This window comes from Ostrea edulis, chromosome 10 (assembly GCF_947568905.1).
Source record: "Ostrea edulis chromosome 10, xbOstEdul1.1, whole genome shotgun sequence".
Taxonomy (NCBI): domain Eukaryota; kingdom Metazoa; phylum Mollusca; class Bivalvia; order Ostreida; family Ostreidae; genus Ostrea; species Ostrea edulis.
The window spans coordinates 13,870,938-13,890,518 of record NC_079173.1 but is presented as its reverse complement, the minus strand read 5'-3'; the positions used below and the strand labels follow the sequence as shown (position 1 = coordinate 13,890,518).

At 35.7% G+C, this 19,581-nt stretch overlaps 1 protein-coding gene and 1 long non-coding RNA gene across 3 annotated transcripts; one reads left to right on the top strand and one right to left on the bottom strand.

Annotated features, from left to right (window-relative positions):
* The first annotated feature begins 2,536 nt into the window (after positions 1–2,536).
* On the top strand, positions 2,537–8,797 carry LOC125666364 (uncharacterized). Its single transcript, XR_007366660.2, has 3 exons — positions 2,537–2,703; positions 6,946–7,037; positions 8,220–8,797. It is a non-coding gene; the product is annotated as an uncharacterized LOC125666364 (long non-coding RNA).
* Positions 8,798–12,440: 3,643 nt separating this feature from the next.
* On the bottom strand, positions 12,441–13,809 carry LOC125666844 (uncharacterized). Of its 2 annotated transcripts, XR_007366943.2 has the most exons (3): positions 13,718–13,809; positions 13,473–13,577; positions 12,441–13,104 (listed from the first exon to the last, which is right to left on the bottom strand). XR_007366943.2 is itself a non-coding variant. In XM_056152034.1 (2 exons), the coding sequence occupies exons 1-2, from the start codon at positions 13,534–13,536 to the stop codon at positions 12,923–12,925; spliced, it is 246 nt and encodes an 81-aa protein (XP_056008009.1). In that variant the 5' UTR covers positions 13,537–13,577; the 3' UTR covers positions 12,441–12,922. The 2 variants fall into 2 exon arrangements, 1 of the variants encoding a protein (XP_056008009.1); XM_056152034.1 differs by lacking the exon at positions 13,718–13,809.
* Positions 13,810–19,581: the final 5,772 nt, after the last annotated feature.

Sequence of the window (19,581 nt, the reverse complement as noted above, 5' to 3'; positions counted from 1 at the left end):
GGTACAACTCGTGCCTTTTTCCAGTCATCTGCACAAGTACATGAAGATATAGAATAGTTGAAAATATATGCAAGAATATCACATACACTGTTTGATGAAAGTTTTAGAAGTTTGACAGAGATACCATCCAAACCTGTTGCCTTTGATGCAGACATACATTTTATCTCATTTTCAATAAATTCTGCAGTTATACCTGGTATTGTATAAGAATTTTTAGGCATTTGTTCTTCAACTGTAGGTAAAGTGTCATCAAAATGTTTTCCTAGCTCATGACCAATGTTACAAAAGTAATTATTAAAACATTCGGCAATATCCTTTGTATCTTTAAAAATTACGTTATTGTCCTTAAGAAATGTACAGTTTGTATTCGTTTTCTTAGATGGTAAGAATTGCCTAAGTTTGTCCCACATGTCCTTGGGCTTGTTTTCTGCCTGGGAAATTGCTTCCTCAACAAATGCATGTTTTGCCTCCCTGATCTTTTTCGTCACCCTGTTTCTTGATGCTCTGTATAGGTTCCACGCGTGATCATCATTACTCTGTGTCGCCTTTTTAAAGAGGTGTTCACGACAGTGCATTTCTGTAAGTATGTCATCGTTTATCCATTCTTCTGAACGTGAGTTAATTCTTCTTTCTTTTAGAGGAATGTGTTTATCCACCACTTCAAAAAATTTAGAATAAAAGAATTGCCACATAGTATCAATATCCACCATTTCATATATGGGACTCCAGTCAATAGTGTTTAGTTCTTCTTGAAAACTGCTCTCATTTAAGTTTTTAAAATTTCTATATTTAATATGAACGTGACTGTTTGCACCGGCTCTAATTTTACCATTTACAGCGTAAATCAAGTTGTGGTCACTTAATCCTATTGGGAATACTCCTGATGAAGAAAACTTATCCGGACTATTTACATAAATATGGTCAATTAAAGTACTGGAGTCTTTAGTCTCACGTGTAGGGTTTTTTATCAGTTGTTGTAACAGTTGTTGTAACTCGGTAGTGTAGTTTAGATCTGTCAATAGCGAGGTATTTAATTTTCAATAACCTTTACCCCTGTTTCTGTATTCATTAAAATGTTTAATCTAATTGATAGATGACCTGAACTTCTATTACCTTGCGTATTTGGAGGTTTTCTAAAAAAACAAAACAAAACATTTGACATATCTAACTCAAAATTTTCAGACATGAATAAAAAGTCTATTCTGCTTTTAGGTATTCCATTCCCGTTACACCACGTGAATCCTTCTCTTTCTTTATGTTTCATTTTCCATGTATCGATTAAGTTTAAACATGATAGCAGATCTTTTAAATGTTTTGAGCTTTTACTGACAAACAAGTTGGTGGTTCAGGGGGTTTCAACAGTCTCGTTTAAAGTCAGCATTCGAAAATTCTATGGTCGTTGTAACGATCTAGTTTGCCAATAGAACCTATCATTTGGTCAAATACTGTTGTTTTTGTAACCGCCGCCGCGGTGGCCAAGAGATTAGAGCGTTCGCCCCGCATGCAGAAGGCCGGAGTTCGAATCCCGGCTGCGACATACCTAAGTCGTTAAAACAGGTAGTGACAGTTTCATCGCCAAACACTCGGTAGCAGGTGTGAATGTCACGGGTCCTTGGGGATGACCTTAAAAACGGATGTCCCGTGTCACAGTAGGTGTGGCACGCTAAAGAACCCTCACTGCTCAATGGCCGTACAAGCGCCGAGCATAGGCCTAAATTTGATGCCCTTCAACGGTCTTGGTGACGTCTCCATATGTGTGAAAAATTCTCGAGCGAGACGTTAAGCAAGAAACAATCAATCAATCTGACATGTTTCATACCAATTGTTAAGCTGTTCTTGACACACCGATTTTGATTACGGATAACTCCATTTACCTGATCAAGATATAGTGCACACGGCGGGTGTGACCAGTGGACAGGGGATGCTTACTCCTCTTGGGCACCTAATCCCTGGTATGTCCAGGAGTCTGTGTTTGCCCAACTCTCTATTTTATATTGCTTATAGGAGTTATGAGATTGATCACTGTTCGTTATCTTTCATGCAATAAAATATGTTCATACCAGCTTGAAAAAAAAAACCCAGAGCAGAAATAATTCGAGTTCACGAGGACGGCATACATAATTCTATATGAAACTGTGCAAGAAAAGCATGTCAATCCCATCCAAAAGAAATATCTCTGATGGTAAACTTTTCCGGAAGTAACCACTCATAAATCATACTGCGATGAACTAAAGTGTGAAACCTGTCTGTCCGGTAATCATGAAATGAAGAGATAAAGTAAATCATTTTAGATAACTGCAAAGAGTAACAAACGACAACATCAATTTTACGTATAAATGTCAAGATCCACACTGCATGTCTTATCAAACCTCAAACGAGGAAAACATTTCAATTGTGAAGGAAAGCAAATAAATGCCAATTTTTTTTCGAGTAAAAACGTCAGCCGGATGCCAGTCTAGAAAAATAAAACTGGAACGAAAGGAAACGAATAATGATTTACTATTTGGCTTTCTTCCTGCTCATTTTGCAGTTCCCATCCCAAACGTGTGCAGTCTTTGCACATTGAGGGTCACAACAGGCAAGTTTGGTCAATATGGCGGTCATTATCTCCGCCCATCATCAGTTCCAGTCACAAGCAAGGCCTATATAAAAGAACACAATACCTACTTTTGGTGAACTCACAAATACAGGACTTCATCACTGGTAAGTAATACTCTTTCTCTCTGTACAGTGAAATATAAACTTAAGGACAGCCGCTACAAACAAACTTTTCTACTTCTTTTGAAGAAAATTCCAATCTTTACATTTTTATAGTATTTGTCAAAATTCGTTTTTTTTTTTAAAGTTTCCATACTGAAGAGTATTTATTAAGACTAATTTACCAATTTTGCACCTAAAACATTTTGTAATCGATGTGTTAAATGAGAGCAAGGGTTTACGGAATATCTCTATACGAGAAAGATCCGAAAACAAATAACCAGTAAACACTATTCATTATATCATCAGTTTGTAATAATGCTATTTTTACATGTTTTACGCATTTATTCACATTTTGTACAGAAATATTTGAAAACAGATTTCCTCAATTTGTTTTTAGCAAGTGTCCTTAATTCAAAGACAGACTAGTTCTAATTGTAACGGGGACCGTTACATATGTTCCCCAAACCTCGCCCAATTAAAAAGTGATGTCCTTGTGAATCTATAGCAAAAAAATCATTTTATTTTAGCCTTTAATTACATGTAGTACGTTCAATATGGTCATTTCAGTACCAACAAATGAAAGAAAGAGTTGCAAGTGCATACACGCGCACGCGTGTATAATTCGGAATTTTTGTTGATGTCGTTCAACAGGCATTTGTATCATATACCCACAGTATGAATTTCATAACGTTTCCACCAAATATAAGGAAGTTATAGCGATTTTAAAATCGTCCAATCAGAATTCAACACACGTGCATGCACGTGCTGAGCAGTAATTCTAACCACAGCAATTTGTAAAAAGGACCAAGACACATCTAAACCCCTAATATCAATAGAATTTGATGAAAAACAAAAACGTTATCGTCCTTTAAAAATTGAACATTTGAAAAACGTTGCACGCGCATGTGCGTGTGCGTTGGCATTTGTTTGTTACACCAATATATAGATACACATATTGTCTACGTATGCTGTGCATATCATCTAATTCGCTTCATCAATAAGATAGTTACAAAAGTTTTAGTATTATCCAATCAAAATGAAGCGCACGTGCATGCGCGTGCAAATTGGTAATTTTGACTATGTAAATCAGTTAAGGGTCTCAGTATCTACCTATGATATGAATATCAAATCATTTCAATGAAGAACAAAAAAGTTAGACGAATTACAAAGTTAGTGTACAAATTTTGTAATGAACGTGCACGCGCATGCGTGCGTGTGCAGACAAAATAACTATTATTTTTCATATCTGCAAATGATATACTACCATCCTATTTAGGTTTCATATCGATCCCTTTAATATTCTGATTTTCCTTTTTTTGTACCAAAATTGCAGTGCATGTGCGCGTGTGTGCATGCAGGTGCAGACAAAATGACTATCACTATGCACATCTACAAACGCTATACTATCATCCTGGAAAGTTTCATATCGATCCCTTTTGTAGTTTTTGAGAACACTACCGGACAAAAAAGTACCGGAGAAAAAGAATAATAAAAACAATATGTCTCCGACACTTTGTGTTCGGAGACATAATAATAACTAGATGCGATCTCGTTGCAAGCAACGAGTGGGTCTTCCATCCAATTTAAGATGTGATGAAATAAAAAATTTGACTGAGATTTTCGTTCATAAATAATGATACAAATATATTGTCTAGACGTACAATTTAGCTTCGGTAGTGTTTTACAAATATTGATCATTTAAGTGTTATAAATTAAAGACTCTCTGCCCCTCTCGGCCACTAATTAAAGGGATCAGCCTTTTTTCGAGAAAAAAGTTAATAATGTTATTTACTGCGATACAAATTCGAGTGATCAGGCGAGTGATGTCGCCCGGAGGCCTAAATTTGATATCATTCTAGATATATCTCGCAAAACTGAACAAATTTTGTTCTACATGTCTGATGGAAATTTTCTTGAGAAAAAAGTTATTGATTACGACATTTATCAGACTTTAAGGAAAGTCATAAGGCCCGTGGGCCTTTTTATTATATCGTTTGAAAGATCTTGCAAAACTGAACAATTTTTGTTCTACATGTCTTATCAAAAGTTTCTCCAGAAAAAAGTTATTGATTGTGACACTAATCAAACTCTTTAGGGAAGCCATGAGGCCCGTTCGCCCTTTTCATGATGTTGTTCGAAAGATCTTGCAAAACTGAACAACTTTTGTTCTAGATGTCTTATTAAAAGTTTCTTGACAAAAATGTTATAAATTGCAACAATAACCCAGCTGTTCAGGTAAGCCATGAGACCCGCAGGCCTATTTCTTAACATCGTTAGTTAACGCTTGCGAAACTGAACAACTTTTGTTCTACATGTCTTGTCAAAAGTTTCTCAAGAAAAAAAGTTATTGATTGTGACACTAATCAAACTGTTCAGGCGAGCCACGAGGCCCGTTTGCCTTTTTCATGATGTTGTTCGAAAGATCTTGCAAAACTGAACAACTTTTGTTCTAGATGTCTTATTAAAAGTTTCTTGACAAAAATGTTATAAATTGCAACAATAACCCAACTGTTCAGGTGAGCCATGAGACCCGCAAGCCTATTTCTTAACATCGTTAGTTAACGCTTGCGAAACTGAACAACTTTTGTTCTACATGTCTTGTCAAAAGTTTCTCGAGAAAAAAGTTATTAATGTTATTAATTGTGGTACGAATTCGACTGTTCAGGCGAGCCATGACGCCCAGAGGCCTATTTGTTGATATCATTAGATAGATCTTGCAAAACTGAACAACTTTTATTCTACATGTCTTATCAAAAATTTCGTGAGAAAAAAGTTAATCATTGTAACAGAAATTCAATGGTTCAGGCGAGCCATGAGGCCTATGGACCAATTTCTTGATACTGCACGAAAGATCTCAATAAACTGTACAACTTTTGTTATATATGTCTAAACAAAATATTTACGAGTAAAAAGTTATGATTTAAAACTTGGAAAAGAATTGGGCACTTTTTTAAACTCCATTTTCGACTCCTACCGAGCTTCTATACTAGGTACTTCCGGAAATTTTGAAAACCCAGGTGCACAACTAGAACATGTCGTCTAACATCACTGAAAGTTTCAGCACTCTAGCTTTTGTCGTTTTTGAGGTTTTTGTCCGGACAAAATGGTCATATGAAAATCGATAAAAGGGGAATAACTTCCAACCGGAAGTGTTTTTCAAAAATTGAAACGGCGGTACAAACTTCAAATGGCAACGCATCAACCTGAAAATTTGATGCAAATCGATCCAGCCATCTCCGAGAAATCTTCTGCACAAAATCGGTAAGGAGAAAAAAAAAAGAATAATAAGAAAAGTGAAAAATCAACAATAGAATAATAGAAGGGTCTTCCGCTGAAGACGGAAGACCCTAATAAGAAACGGAGCAAAAACAATATGTCTCCGACACTTTGTGTTCGGAGACATAATAAGAAACGGAGCAAAAACAATATGTTCCCAAACATTGTTTGGGGAACATAATGCAAGGTGAAGATAACGAACAGTGATCAATCTCATAACTCCTATAAGCAATACAAAATAGATAGTTGGGCAAACACGGACCCCTGGACACACCAGAGGTGGGATCAGGTACCTAGGAGGAGTAAGCATCCCCTGTCGACCGGTCACATCCGCCGTGAGCCCTATATCCCGATCAGGTAAACGGAGTTATCCGCAGTCAAAATCAGTGTGCCAAGAACGGCTTAACAATTGGTATGAAACACGCCAGACAGCATTTGACCCAATGCGAGGTTGTACTGACGAAGTAGATCGTTATAACGACCATAGAATTTGCGAAATGCTGATTTCAATCGAGACTGTTGAAATCCCTGTACCATCAACTTGTTTGTCAGTAGCTTACCTCGATTAAAAAACTGACTACACGCAGAACAAGCTCTTGCATATCGAATCAGTTGAGATATAGAAACACCATATGCAGGTGATAATGGAATATTGCTACATAAATATGGGAAGTTGACGATGGAGAAGCTGAAATCATCCCGTTTGTCATACAGTTGAGTTGTCAGTTTGCCGTTAATGTCTACTTTCAATAAAATATCTAAGTATAAAGTGTATTTTGATGTTTATTGCTTTATTCCTCAAGAATTTCTTATCGTTTTAAATGAATCTTAAAGTTATTATATCGATGTTATGAGGTTGATCACTGTTCGTTATCTTCACCTTTCACGGTGATGACGATCGATGAAAAATCGCATTTCCCTTGTATATGTGCTTTATATTTTGTTATTTTCTTGAGCATGTATTGACAGATTTGCAGCAGCTGTTGCGGTATTTAACAGAATGAAGACGATTCTCGTTCTTTTGATCCTAGGTTTGGTTCTAGGGGAAATTCTTGGCCAAGGTTAGTATTTTTCTACATTGCTTGAGAGGCGGAAGGGGATGAACTTATGAATTATTAATTGCAAGATAGAAAAAGAAAACCCTTTGATATCAACGTGTAAAAAAAGCACAAAATTACACGCTTTCGCCTTACTAAAATTTAAAATATTAATAGAAATAGGAATTTACTGTGTAGATATATATACTAATTATAAATACACATTGTTCTTCATCACATCTTTGTACAGCTAGAAACACGCTTGCCTAAATCTACACACAAACCCTTAACATCTTCTAAATCCGATACATGTGACAGAGGATGCTTACTCCTAGGTACCTGATCTCAACTCTGGTAATACTATATCCAGGGGTCCACGTTTCCCCTACTTTCTATTTTATATTCTTTATAGGAGTTATGAGATTGGTCACTGTTTGTTATCTCTACCTTGGATGGGACGTTAAACGGTGTCCCGTTTCAAGGGACACAACCCCATTGGCACGTAAAGGATCGTTCCCTTGATTTTCGAAAAAGAGTAGGCTCACTGGGGGCCGTCAGGGAAACTCAACACCCACAACCAAACTTATTTCAAGTAGTTAACCGCCATAAAATGGCTGAATTATTGCCTAATCGGCGTAAAACCGCAATCAATCAATCAATTAATAATTGAGCTGTAACAATTTATTATAATAAGTATTTTTGATACAATTATTTGTGATTAAAAGTCGATAAGATATTGACACCATGGGCAAACTAATAGAAACGCGTGTCCTGAAAGATATGCAGGCGTTTGCAGTTCACACACACATGTATTTCAAAAAATGAAATTTATATTCTATATTTACATGATTATTTACATTCTATTTTGTTTTCTGTCGGAATTTATAGCCGTTAAAATAGACGAACTATATTCATCAAAATTCATACGCGAATTTTAAACAAATGCATTCATCATTGCAATTTATAAATACATCAAAGTCAAAAGCATCAGTAAATAATACCGAGAGTTTTTGATAACTTAATACTATCCTAATCCTGCAGCTGCTCGGAATCATATTCATAGTTTGGATTGTCATCTTCTGTCTTGAAACCGACATGGAATTAATATTTTCATTACAAGACTGATTGTGACCAGATTACAAGGGAAATAGGATTGTGCATTTTCGCATTTTGGATTTATGTTTTTCATCTTGTTTTTAAATCCAGATACTAACGGTGATAATGGGGAATATGGGAATGGTGGAAACGGGGGCAATGGAAACCATGTGAATAATGGGGAAAACGGAGGCAATGGAGACCAACCGAAGAATGGGGTAAACGGAGTCAATAGTTATGAAGAGCACAAAAACAACGGCGACTGTTGATATCATGGCCACACTAAGGATGAAGAGTGGTTGCTGTGTACAATGAATTTGAAAATATATAAGTGACTATTGCTGCATGTATTTGTATGTCCATCAATTCATTTTTCATAGAATTGTTCTTTACTTATTTTTTAATGTAAATCTAAAAATGCTTCATTGGTATCTCTCAAGAAACTATGTGATATAAGATGGTCATCTAAATAATGGTACATGTAATGAAGAACAGGGACATACGCAGTGTGTGAAGCTTTAATGAACTCTATAATGGACCGAGAACGCCATGAACATTGATATTTCCTGGTGATATTTGGCTAAATCAATCGAGTGCAATCATTGAATAGCATTTGCATTATTTGTCCGTAGAATTGTGTTTTCCTATCGTTTAACTGTTCTTGAAAATAAAGATGAATTTCTGATACGACGGATATAGAGTATATACAAAAAATGTTTAAGTCTGCACTAGATGTATTCTAGAAACAGATTTAGTGCATGCTATAGCCATTCCATGTCCAACTACGGAATACAAGTATACTATGATGTCATAATTCCTAATGTAGGTAATTATCACATCAAAAAATGAGTAACTAAATACAAAACAGGCCAGCATGAAGATTTTTGTACAAAGCAAAACTTAATACGACTGACAATTTTTATGAGCAAATATAATGAAAAGTGAAGATAACGAACAGTGATCTATCAAATTTACCTTATTGATTATAGTTCTATGGAAATTAAACTAAATATGTATTCATTATTTGGTATATCTATGTCTCCCCTTTTCCAGGGGAGGGGTTATTGTTTTTGTATTTTCTGTCTGTCTGTTAATCTGTCTGTCTGTTTGTCATAAAATCTTGTGAACGCTTCTCCTCCTGTATGGCTTATCAGAAAAACATGAAACTTTGTACAATGCTTCATTGCATATTTTCGGTACGAGAGGATCCAATTATTTTCCGAAAAGTTAGTGTGGATCTAAGAGGGATGGGGATGACTTGTGAACACTTTTCCTACATAGTTTATCCGATATACTTGAAATATTGTACAATGCGTCATTGCCACTCTCAGATGTGCATACTGTCCGAAAGGAAGGATCGGATTTTTTATCTTTATAGTTATAGTGGATCTAAGAGGGGTGGAAGGTTTAAAATGGCTTGTGTACACTTCCTATATGGCTTACAGGATAACCTTGTACAATACCTCATTATCATTTAATGATGTTCATATTGTCCTGAACCAGGGATCTTATATTTACCTAAAATTTACAATGGATCAAAAAGGAGTTTTTTTTAAAACGTTTTTTTTTTTATGTACAAGAGTATGTTCACTTTCCTATTGGTACTTAAGCGTAACAGTCATTATTTGTGTATCATATACAACAAAGACATTAGTTACATCAATGTTAAATCTTTTCTTCATATTTTCCTTAAATTCACAAAGTGCAGTTTATAATGTTCCTACCCATGCTTTCTGCTCCATACCATGTACTACATTACGGGGAGGGGGTGTAATTTGGAGCACATTCGATTGGAGGAAACTGGGAAGACAAGCAAATTATATTTCTGTTGGTCACGGACATATTTGAAATTATATTATTGTGATACAAGACACAAGGCAATTAATCATAAGATGAAACATTTACCACAGCTAGGTTTTTGGTGTAAATAAACAATGGGACCGACAACTCTAGAATTGACGTTTTTCGGAGATGTGTACCCTTTCCACTTTGGCCATGAACTTTCTTTTTTTTTTTTACCAGGCCGTGGGTTTTTTCGCATATACAGTGAAATGAAATAATCAATGTTTATTAAAGCTAATTTTTAAGATATGTATGAGGTCAAAGATAAAAAATCGTATTTCTCCACGTAAAAAGAAAAGAAACGAAACTAAAATCTACTGAAATTACAGGGGCACCTTTACCCATCTTTAGTAAATGCAGAAAGGTTGATACCAATGAAAATAATTAGCAATTTGATATACTAGTATCCTAGATTCTTTGACAATATACTTTATCATATAATTAGGATAAATAATATTGTTCGCAATCCGACAAGTATTGCAAGAATTAAAGTCACATCAACACGACAAATTGTATCTAGCTAGCGGAAGAGGCATTGAAATAATATCACGATGAGAATATCATTGTTCGATGGAAAGTGAAATCTGGATATTAGCGAACAAATTGCAAACAAAAGGAAAAATTGTGGAAATGTCATAACAGTTTGCGGTGATGTCTTTTACCGAGTGTGGTTTCTCCGAAAGGTACTTTCTGAACTTTGATTCGAATTCTTATATTGAACCATTTACAGCAGTTATAGAAACATTCACCACAGGAAGTGAAATTAGTTACGTCCTGAACAGCCGAGTCGAATAGCTATTCTAGGGAACCAGTAATTTCTAACTACAAAGGTATAAGATAGTAATAGTAAACGACCTGATTTATTATTATAGTCTGTGACTAGAACTTTTCACGTACATCAGATATCGATTATAATGATGTACCAAACTAATATGAATCTTAAATGAATATGAAAATATCATTGATCGGATTCTACACTTTACTGTTTGGCCTTCTAATTTTCATCCTTATATACTAAGACTGATGTTTCATTACAAATTTCTGTCATCCTGTGGGGATCCGGGTTAGAATAGGTCCTCAGTGCCCCTTGCTTGGGTGACTAAATGGGGCGATCCTGACGGATGAAACCGTAAAAACCGAGGTCCCGTGTCACAGCAGGTGTGGCATGATAAAGATCCCTTCCTGCTAAAATACCGTAAGCGCCGAGTATAGGTTTAAATTTTGCAACCATTTACCGGCAATGTGTGGCATCTCGATATGAGTGAAAATTTCTCGAGCGTGACGTTAAACAATATACAATCAAAGAAAGTTTTGTCCGTTATAGAAAAGGAATTAGTTTTAAGAAAAGAGTCCAAAAGTAATTGTTGACTATTCCCTTGTAATGGTTGACTATTTTCTTGTAATGATGGACTATTTCCTTCGAATGATTGACTATTCCCCTGCAATCATTGACTCTTCAATTGTAATGTTTGACTATTCCTTTGTAATGACTGATTTTTCCTCTGTAATAATTGACTTTTCCTCTGTAATGATTGACTTTTCCCTATAATGATTCTTTTGCCTGTAATGATTGGTTATTTCTATGAAATGATTGACTATTCACTTCTAATGATCGACTATTCCCCTGCAACCATTGACCATTCCCTTCTAATGAATGGCTTTTCCTTTGTGATTATTCTCCTGTAATGTTTGACTATTCCTCTGTAATCATGGACTATTCCCATGTAATGATTGACTATTGCTTTGTGATGTGACTATTTCTGTTTAATGACTGACTATTCCCTTGTAATGATTGACTATTCCTCTGTAATGATTGACTATTTTTTCTGATTGATCATATTGTTATAGAGGTACATTTACGTTAAAGAAATATATCTATAAGTAAAATATATCTCTCTCAATATAGAACAGATATCACTCTAAGTGAAAGAAATATCTCTTTAAATGCGACACTTCTTTTAATGTAAGGAGATATCTCTTTTTCTAAAGTTATATCTGTTGAAGGTAATAAATATCTCTTTAAATTAGAAACATTTCATTTTCGGAATGAATGATAAAATAGCCATTTTATCTAGTCTATCATAAAGTTGAGTTGTTAGTTTGCCGTTAATATCTATTTTCAATAAAAATATATATCTAAGTATGAAGCAAAAGTGGACGACTCTGGTGTCCTTTATTTCGAGTTCACAGGGATATATCGAATCGACATATGAATGAAAATTATTAGTGTTACATGTAATTGGTGAAACGTCGTCGATTTATCTAAATATCGCACTGAAGGCAACAACAAGATATTTTCTTCTCATGTAGAAATAAATTCTGCTTCTTAAGAATATAAAAGCAGGTCAGCTAACAATGGATCACAATTCGTGCCCACGGGAATTCCAACAGACTGTTGGAAGACCTGATCACCAAAGACTACGAAGATAAGTCAATGAGGAACTCCAGTATAATCATCTATATAATAAATAACAACACTTTGAATTTTATAATCTGTTGTATTCTGTCCATATATTGGTGTTATAAAACAACTAAATCAATATACATATTATATGTTTCACAACATACCGGCATATGTAGTCTCAAATATACAGAATATAATTGTTCATTTCTATGAACCTAGTACTTTAAAAGTAAAGTGACGTTGACATCTGTCAAAATCACATGGGTTTCCTTCAACCTAACAGTACTTCACATTCTACCCATACATATATTATCGACTACAAAGGACATTCTACACACATGTGTTATAAATATAGATAAGCTACAGTTGTAATCTAGTTCACAACACCGAGTTTGTTTTAAGAAATTAAAAGAGTATCTACATCAAAATCCGCAACAATACGGTACAGTGAGTTGAATCAGTACTATGCTTTGTGAATCTGAGCAAAGAGGTTTATCATTTAGTTAATTCAATGAGTCATTTCCTTTTCATTTTCAGCCTTCTTCTTTACATTGCGGCTACTTCCTCTTTATCTCCCATCATCTTTCTCCTTGCTCTCCTTACTCTCCTTACTCGCCTTACTGTTGCCGCCGTCATCTGCGTTTCTCCTGTCCCGCCCTCCCTTATTACTGTCATCTCCATTATTCTTGTCATCATCGTCATTTTTGCTTTTGTTATCATCGTCTTTATCTCCATTGTCAGCATTTCGTTCTAAAGAAATACATGTATGGAGAATGAAAGTCTTTTTTTTTAAACTGACGAAGAACTAATTGATTTTACAAGAAATAGACAAAGAAAATTTTCAGTAACGAATACGCAGAGTATTTCCTGCAGAAACTTGAATTAAAAAGTTTGAAATTTAAAATTCTCACATAAAGAAATTCAACTTGTTAGCCAATCTTACTGCTTCAGAATTCTGACCACAGTAGTATTGTACCTATTGTAGTATATATTCACTGAGAAAATAATGTGTGCTTTATGAAAGACATGGCGTTTAAGAGAGATTAAGATCCATGCACAAATCCCTAGTCCTTTCCTAAACTTCCAAAGTAAAACAAACAAGAAAATAATCAACTCACTCTGTCTGGCAAAGGTTTCCACCAACACCATGCCGATGATCAGAAGAACAAGAAATTTCCTCATTTTGTAGCGCTGTAGCAGATCGTAGTGTGTAACACGGAATTCTGAAAAGAAGTACAGAAAAGTGTAAAATAACATGTATCAGGATAATGGATAGAAAGAGAAATCTTAAATTGGTATGGTGGAGGATACAAGACAACGAAATTTAAGATGGACAGAGGTTCATTACACAAAATATTCTTACATATACGATTAAACTAACAAAAACCATTCTTTAATGTGCTTTGCAAGGAATATATCGATATATTCTCCTTAAGCAACACACTGAGGTCTTGAAAACACTACAGGAAGCTATACAGTTCTTCATTCTGTTTCAAACACTTATATAGTAGCTTCTTGTGACAGGGATCAACGAAGCAAAGCTATTTGTAGAAAATGACAAAACCACTTGATGGCAAACTCTAACCTTTGCAAAATGATTGTCGTTGAATGCAGTTTCTTACATAGAAGTAGGGCATTTCAGTACGAATAATTATAATATTATTAATTAAATGTATCCAGTATTAGAAAATGACGAACAACCACAATTTCAAATAAATCCACGAAAGAGATGCATGTTTTAAAATTTTACAGAAATTGGATATTTCTTTAGATATGAAAAGGACCAAAATCAATTTTATTTCAGTTTGTGAAATCATAAAAATGAACATCCAGTCGAGTGCATATTTTTAATCCATAACCCAACCTTACTACAAGTTAGGATCTCAGTACAAACGGAATTAAGAGTAAGCTAAACGACTGTAGTAGCTTTTATAAGCACATTTTAGACGGCGTCTTGTTGCTTACATTTTCAATTTAAACTCTTGAATAACTTAATTTATTTCAAGTTTTCAAACGAATACGAAATAATGATAATCAATGATGTTTGATGTCAACTAGTACAACTGGAGGAGGCGATATGTTATTTTTTGTACCTTAATTGCAAGGAATTCGTTTAAAACAAATACAATGACAGTTGCAATGCAGGAGACTAATGTGGCTGTTCTGAACTACAATGATCAAACGAACATCTCAAACAGCTATACATAATATATTCAGCACGTAGTATTAATCGCGTTCTAATCGGTTTCATATGTACAAATAAGCAGATATTGTTGAATCCCGACGTCAGTGACTTATGTCAATGCTACAGGGTTACAGAAACACTCAAATGTTCTCCATGTAAATGGAAAATTAAACGATGACACCTTTAAATTATGTAATTCATTTTGACTACGGATACCTCCGTTTACCTGATCGGGATATAGGGCTCACGGCGGGTGTGACCGGTCGACAGGGGATGCGTACTCCTCCTAGGCACATGATCCCACCTTTGGTGTGTCCAGGGGTCCGCGTTTGCCCAACTATCTATTTTGTATTGCTTATAAGAGTTATGAGATTGATCACTGTTCGTTATCTTCACCTTTCATTAAGAGACCATGGGTCATATCGCTCACCTGAGAAGTTGCATATTCCCATTTTCAGTATTTGAATTTTAATCCTGGAATAGTTAATCCTCTCTTATGGACCTACCCCGAATTCGAGGTTCATGGTTTGTACACTACGTAAATCTAAATCATATGAGAATGCTTGCATATTAACTTAATACATGGTTGTATTCTAGTTTTTGAGAAGATATTCGAATACGTTTCATATTTACATTGTATTGATGTGACACTTTGAACATTTGTTTGGGCCTTATTTTGGATGTCAATTTTTGCATTATGATTTGATTCATTGTACTGTGGTAATACTTGAGAGAAAATAAATGAAGAAATGTTTCTGGAATAGAATATCAATATGTAAAACGTTAAATCCCTCCTTTGGATATGCACACCCTCCAGGGGAAATGGTACGGGTAACATTGAATCTTCATTAAGCAAGGAAAAGGAATTTTGCAAATTATTTAACATTTTCTACCCACTCGTAGTTGGGTATTAACATGTACATGTAGGCTGGTCCTGGGGCTTCATGGTTTGAATATAACTGATTTCCGAATTAACAAGGAATTCTTCGTACAAATCATTAAAGTTTGGGTTTTCTTGTCCAGGGGTTGTTGAGAGAATTTCTATAACACCACATCCAATTTCAAATATTCTCGATTATCTCGCCTTGAAAGGGAGAAATATAGCTCTATTGAACAAATCGGAATTTCCATTACTAAATCGTACATTGTGGCAAGTTTTTTTGAAATGAATGCGAGAGTTCTTGAAAAAAATCCCATGAAAATTGAACACATCGGGATTTCTTTTACTAAATCGTACATTGTGGCAAGTTTTTTGAAATGAATGCGAGAGTTCTTGAAAAAAATCCCATGAAAATTGAACACATCGGGATTTCTTTTACTAAATCGTACATTGTGGCAAGTTTTTTGAAATGAATGCGAGAGTTACTGAATAAAAATCCCATGAATATGTGAAAAGTTTATGGAATATATATGTAAGACTCTAAAGTGCGATGGTCGCTTCAAAGTGCGATGGTCACACCGAAGCGCGATGATCTGCGCCAAAAGGCAATTGTTTGTTGATGTTACGGACCCCAAAGTGTCATGGTTGCTCCAAAGTGCTATGGTCACGTCGGAGAGCGATAGTCTGTGCCAAAGTGCGATGAGTTGTTGATTTTACGGACGCCAAAGTGCGATGGTCACGACAAAATACGATGGTCCCTCTCCTATATAGACACGCTACGCCAAAGTGCGATGGTCCGGCACGCCAATGTGATATGGCCCGTTATTTGTAGGCGCACCACGCCACAGTGCGATGGTCTGACACGCCAAATACCGATTGTGCAGGGTTCAGTAATGTTTGTGACGTCACGTCATTGTGACATCATTCGTTACGTCTTTAAAAAAATCAAACGGAAGAAATTCAACGCCTGTTTGACCCAGCGAAGATTTTTTCTGCTGGTACCAATGTCTTCGGGATATATGAGGAAGGCACGGTGATTAAGATTGACATGGACAACAACCAAAGGCAAGGCTTACATTGTTGAGGATTGTGATTACGGCAAAGTAGTTGTCGAACTATCTACTTTGTCCAAACATGCTTTAATCCATGATCATTTATTACTTGTGACGTACACGAAATAAATTCCTGCATGGTGGTATGCTATAATGCAAAACATTCCAGGCGATATCGCGTTTGAAAATTTTGTCTTTGATAAGACAACTGAATTGTGATGAAATAAGTTCTAATCATTATCTTTTGCATTTTGGTGAAACAACGCACGATTGGTATAGTCTTTATCGAAACACTGCTTTCATTCAGTTTTGCAAACCAACGTGTCACTCGATTGAACTTTGGCGCATTCGTCTCACAACATCGCACTTTTGGCGTGTCACTCCATCGAAACTTGGAGGATGAGTATGGACCATCGCACTTTGGCGTGTCACACCATCGGGGATTGGCGCAGATCATCAAACTTTGTCGTGGCCTTCGCACTTTGGAGCCTACATATATATTGTAATACTTTTTCATTTATCAAAACAGGTTCTGTTCCACGTTTGGTTGATATTGACGCGGTTGTTCATGAGAAGATGAAAGTGAAATAATTAGGCAAACCTTCGTTAGAAAATTAATTAAAACACAGAAAGATAATTTAAAACATTATGGCCTAGTCAACAAAAATATGAGGTAAATCAAAATCATTTATGGAGAATCCTCGAAATGTTTGATCGAATACAAATCTACACGACAGAATTTAGCGTTGCGTTCATTATAATTTCTTTACTCGAGAGGTATGTTAAGATTGATAACCCGGGAAAGGGTACATTTTTTGCACCAAAAGTTGAATACAAGACTCCTAGATGTACATCTACTGAGGCCTTTTTTCGCTTATCTCTTATATAGAATACAAGAAATTATCAACAGGCTAGTGACATCCCCTTTTGAGTGAAAAATCTCCAATGGAGTTCGGACGTAAAACAATGAAAAAAAGATAAAAATGAGCAATGCCACGGACAATATTAAACCTGTATCCAATGTTTCATTTGACTGTGTGCTTGCTTTTCATATCGATGTCATTTTACTTCGTCTTTAGAAATCAGTGCAGTATGTGTTCTTAATGAACACTGCATTACACATGTAATACTTCACTAGACAAACAACAAAATAGGGCATTTGATGTTCAAAGCGTGTTACACCAAAACGCTACTGTTACTGATTTAATCATCAATAAGGATATGTAGAAATCGATCCGTGACATACATTTTGTACATTTTACGTTAAAATGGGTAGTGATTGCTCCTTCGAAAAACGCTCGGCATTTAAAAGTGAAAATCACGGGTCTTTCGGATATGATCTTAAAACCGGAATTTCTGTGTCCCGGTAGGCACACTAAAGAACCCTCACTGCTACGGCCCGGCCTGAGCGCTAAGCATATGTTTCAATTAGTGGCACTTCACCTACAGTTGGTGACGTCTCAATATAAGTGAAAAATTCTTGACGGGACGTAAACAACCAAACAAACGTACTAGTCAGTTTCATCTGATCACTGACGCTATTGATCAGTTATTTCCCGTCATCCCTCTGTTAATACTATTTATGCCTTCTATATGATAAATCTAGAAGTTAAAACATGTTTCCCGCAGCTAGTTATTTTTCATCTCAACAAACAAGTAATTATTGTAGTTGTAAAATTGTCATTTATTAATGACAAGAAGATATGAAGATAAACAATTAGGGAGATCCTACTTTCTTATCAAATTGTACGTAGACTTGGTTTAGGATCTCCCAAAGTTACATGTTAAGATATAGTGTAAAAATTATAATCACTATGATGAAAAATAAGGTGGCAACAAACAATAGGCCACCAAAATCCAACAAACATTGGATTTTCCGCCACCCAAGGGAAACAACATATAAACATGCCAGAGGAAAGAAAATCCTCTCTAATATCAGAATCTTGAGAAAAGGAAATTCAATAATACATAACACCACATAATACTTATACAATTTCAAATATCCAGCAAAACCCATGATTCTATGACCTGGATTACATCAGTGTAACCTATTTAGCACATACAGGAGTACATGTATACTAGCAGCACAGGTGTAGGAGGAAGTAGCAGACATAAGCTGGCCTACTGAGGCTACTCATCACTAATAACTTACATATACTAAGAGTCATAGAATGATGGCAGACATAATCTGACCCATCTAATGTTAATATGAAGACGGTCTATGGGAGGATGTCAGACATAATCTGACCCATTTAATGGTCTATGGGAGGATGGCAGACATAATCTGACCCATCTAATGTTGATATGAAGACGGTCTATGGGAGGATGGCAGACATAATCTGACCCATCGAATGTTGAGTGATCTAGTGACACCTACAGGGGAATATTACAGACATAATCTGACTCATTAGATTGAAAGAGTAAAAGATCCCGTCTTTATATATCTCTTAACAGCATCGGACTTCCATCGACCTATTCGCTGTATCGCATTTTCAGAAAAACCTAACCTAGCTGCATGTGCTGCTGCTTCGATTCGAAAACTGTGACCTTTGTACAATTTTGGATTCAAACCCATGAATGAAATGACTGCCTCTAATTGTTTTGAAACAAATGAATGTGCAACTGGGATCCCGTTAATAAACTGAAAAAGGGGACCACTTGAATGTTTCAATTTACGCAAATAGTGAAAGAGAGCAAAAACTGGAAAGAATTCCTTGTCAGGCTGGACCTCTAAGCAAATAGTAATTGATTGGTCAGCCTGCATAGTTTTTGCATGACGTAAAATTAAGCTTACACTGCTTAACTTCCCCTCTTTTGCTTCGAAATGTTAGTTCTTTTTGATATTTTTGCAGACTCGTTTGCGGCTGGCCGCTTCTTCGGCATGGTTACAACTGAGGAATATCCAATTATTATTATAGTTACAATACATGTATGAATTCAAAATTATAAGGAGAATAAACAGATCGGTAAAGTTGGCTACTAGTAACCAGCTACTAGTAACTGGCTACTTAAAAAGAGAAAAGTTGGCTACTAGTAGCCAGCTACTTGAACCAGGAAAAGTTAGCAACTAGTAGCCAGTTACTAGTAGCCAGCTACTAAAAGTAAGAAAA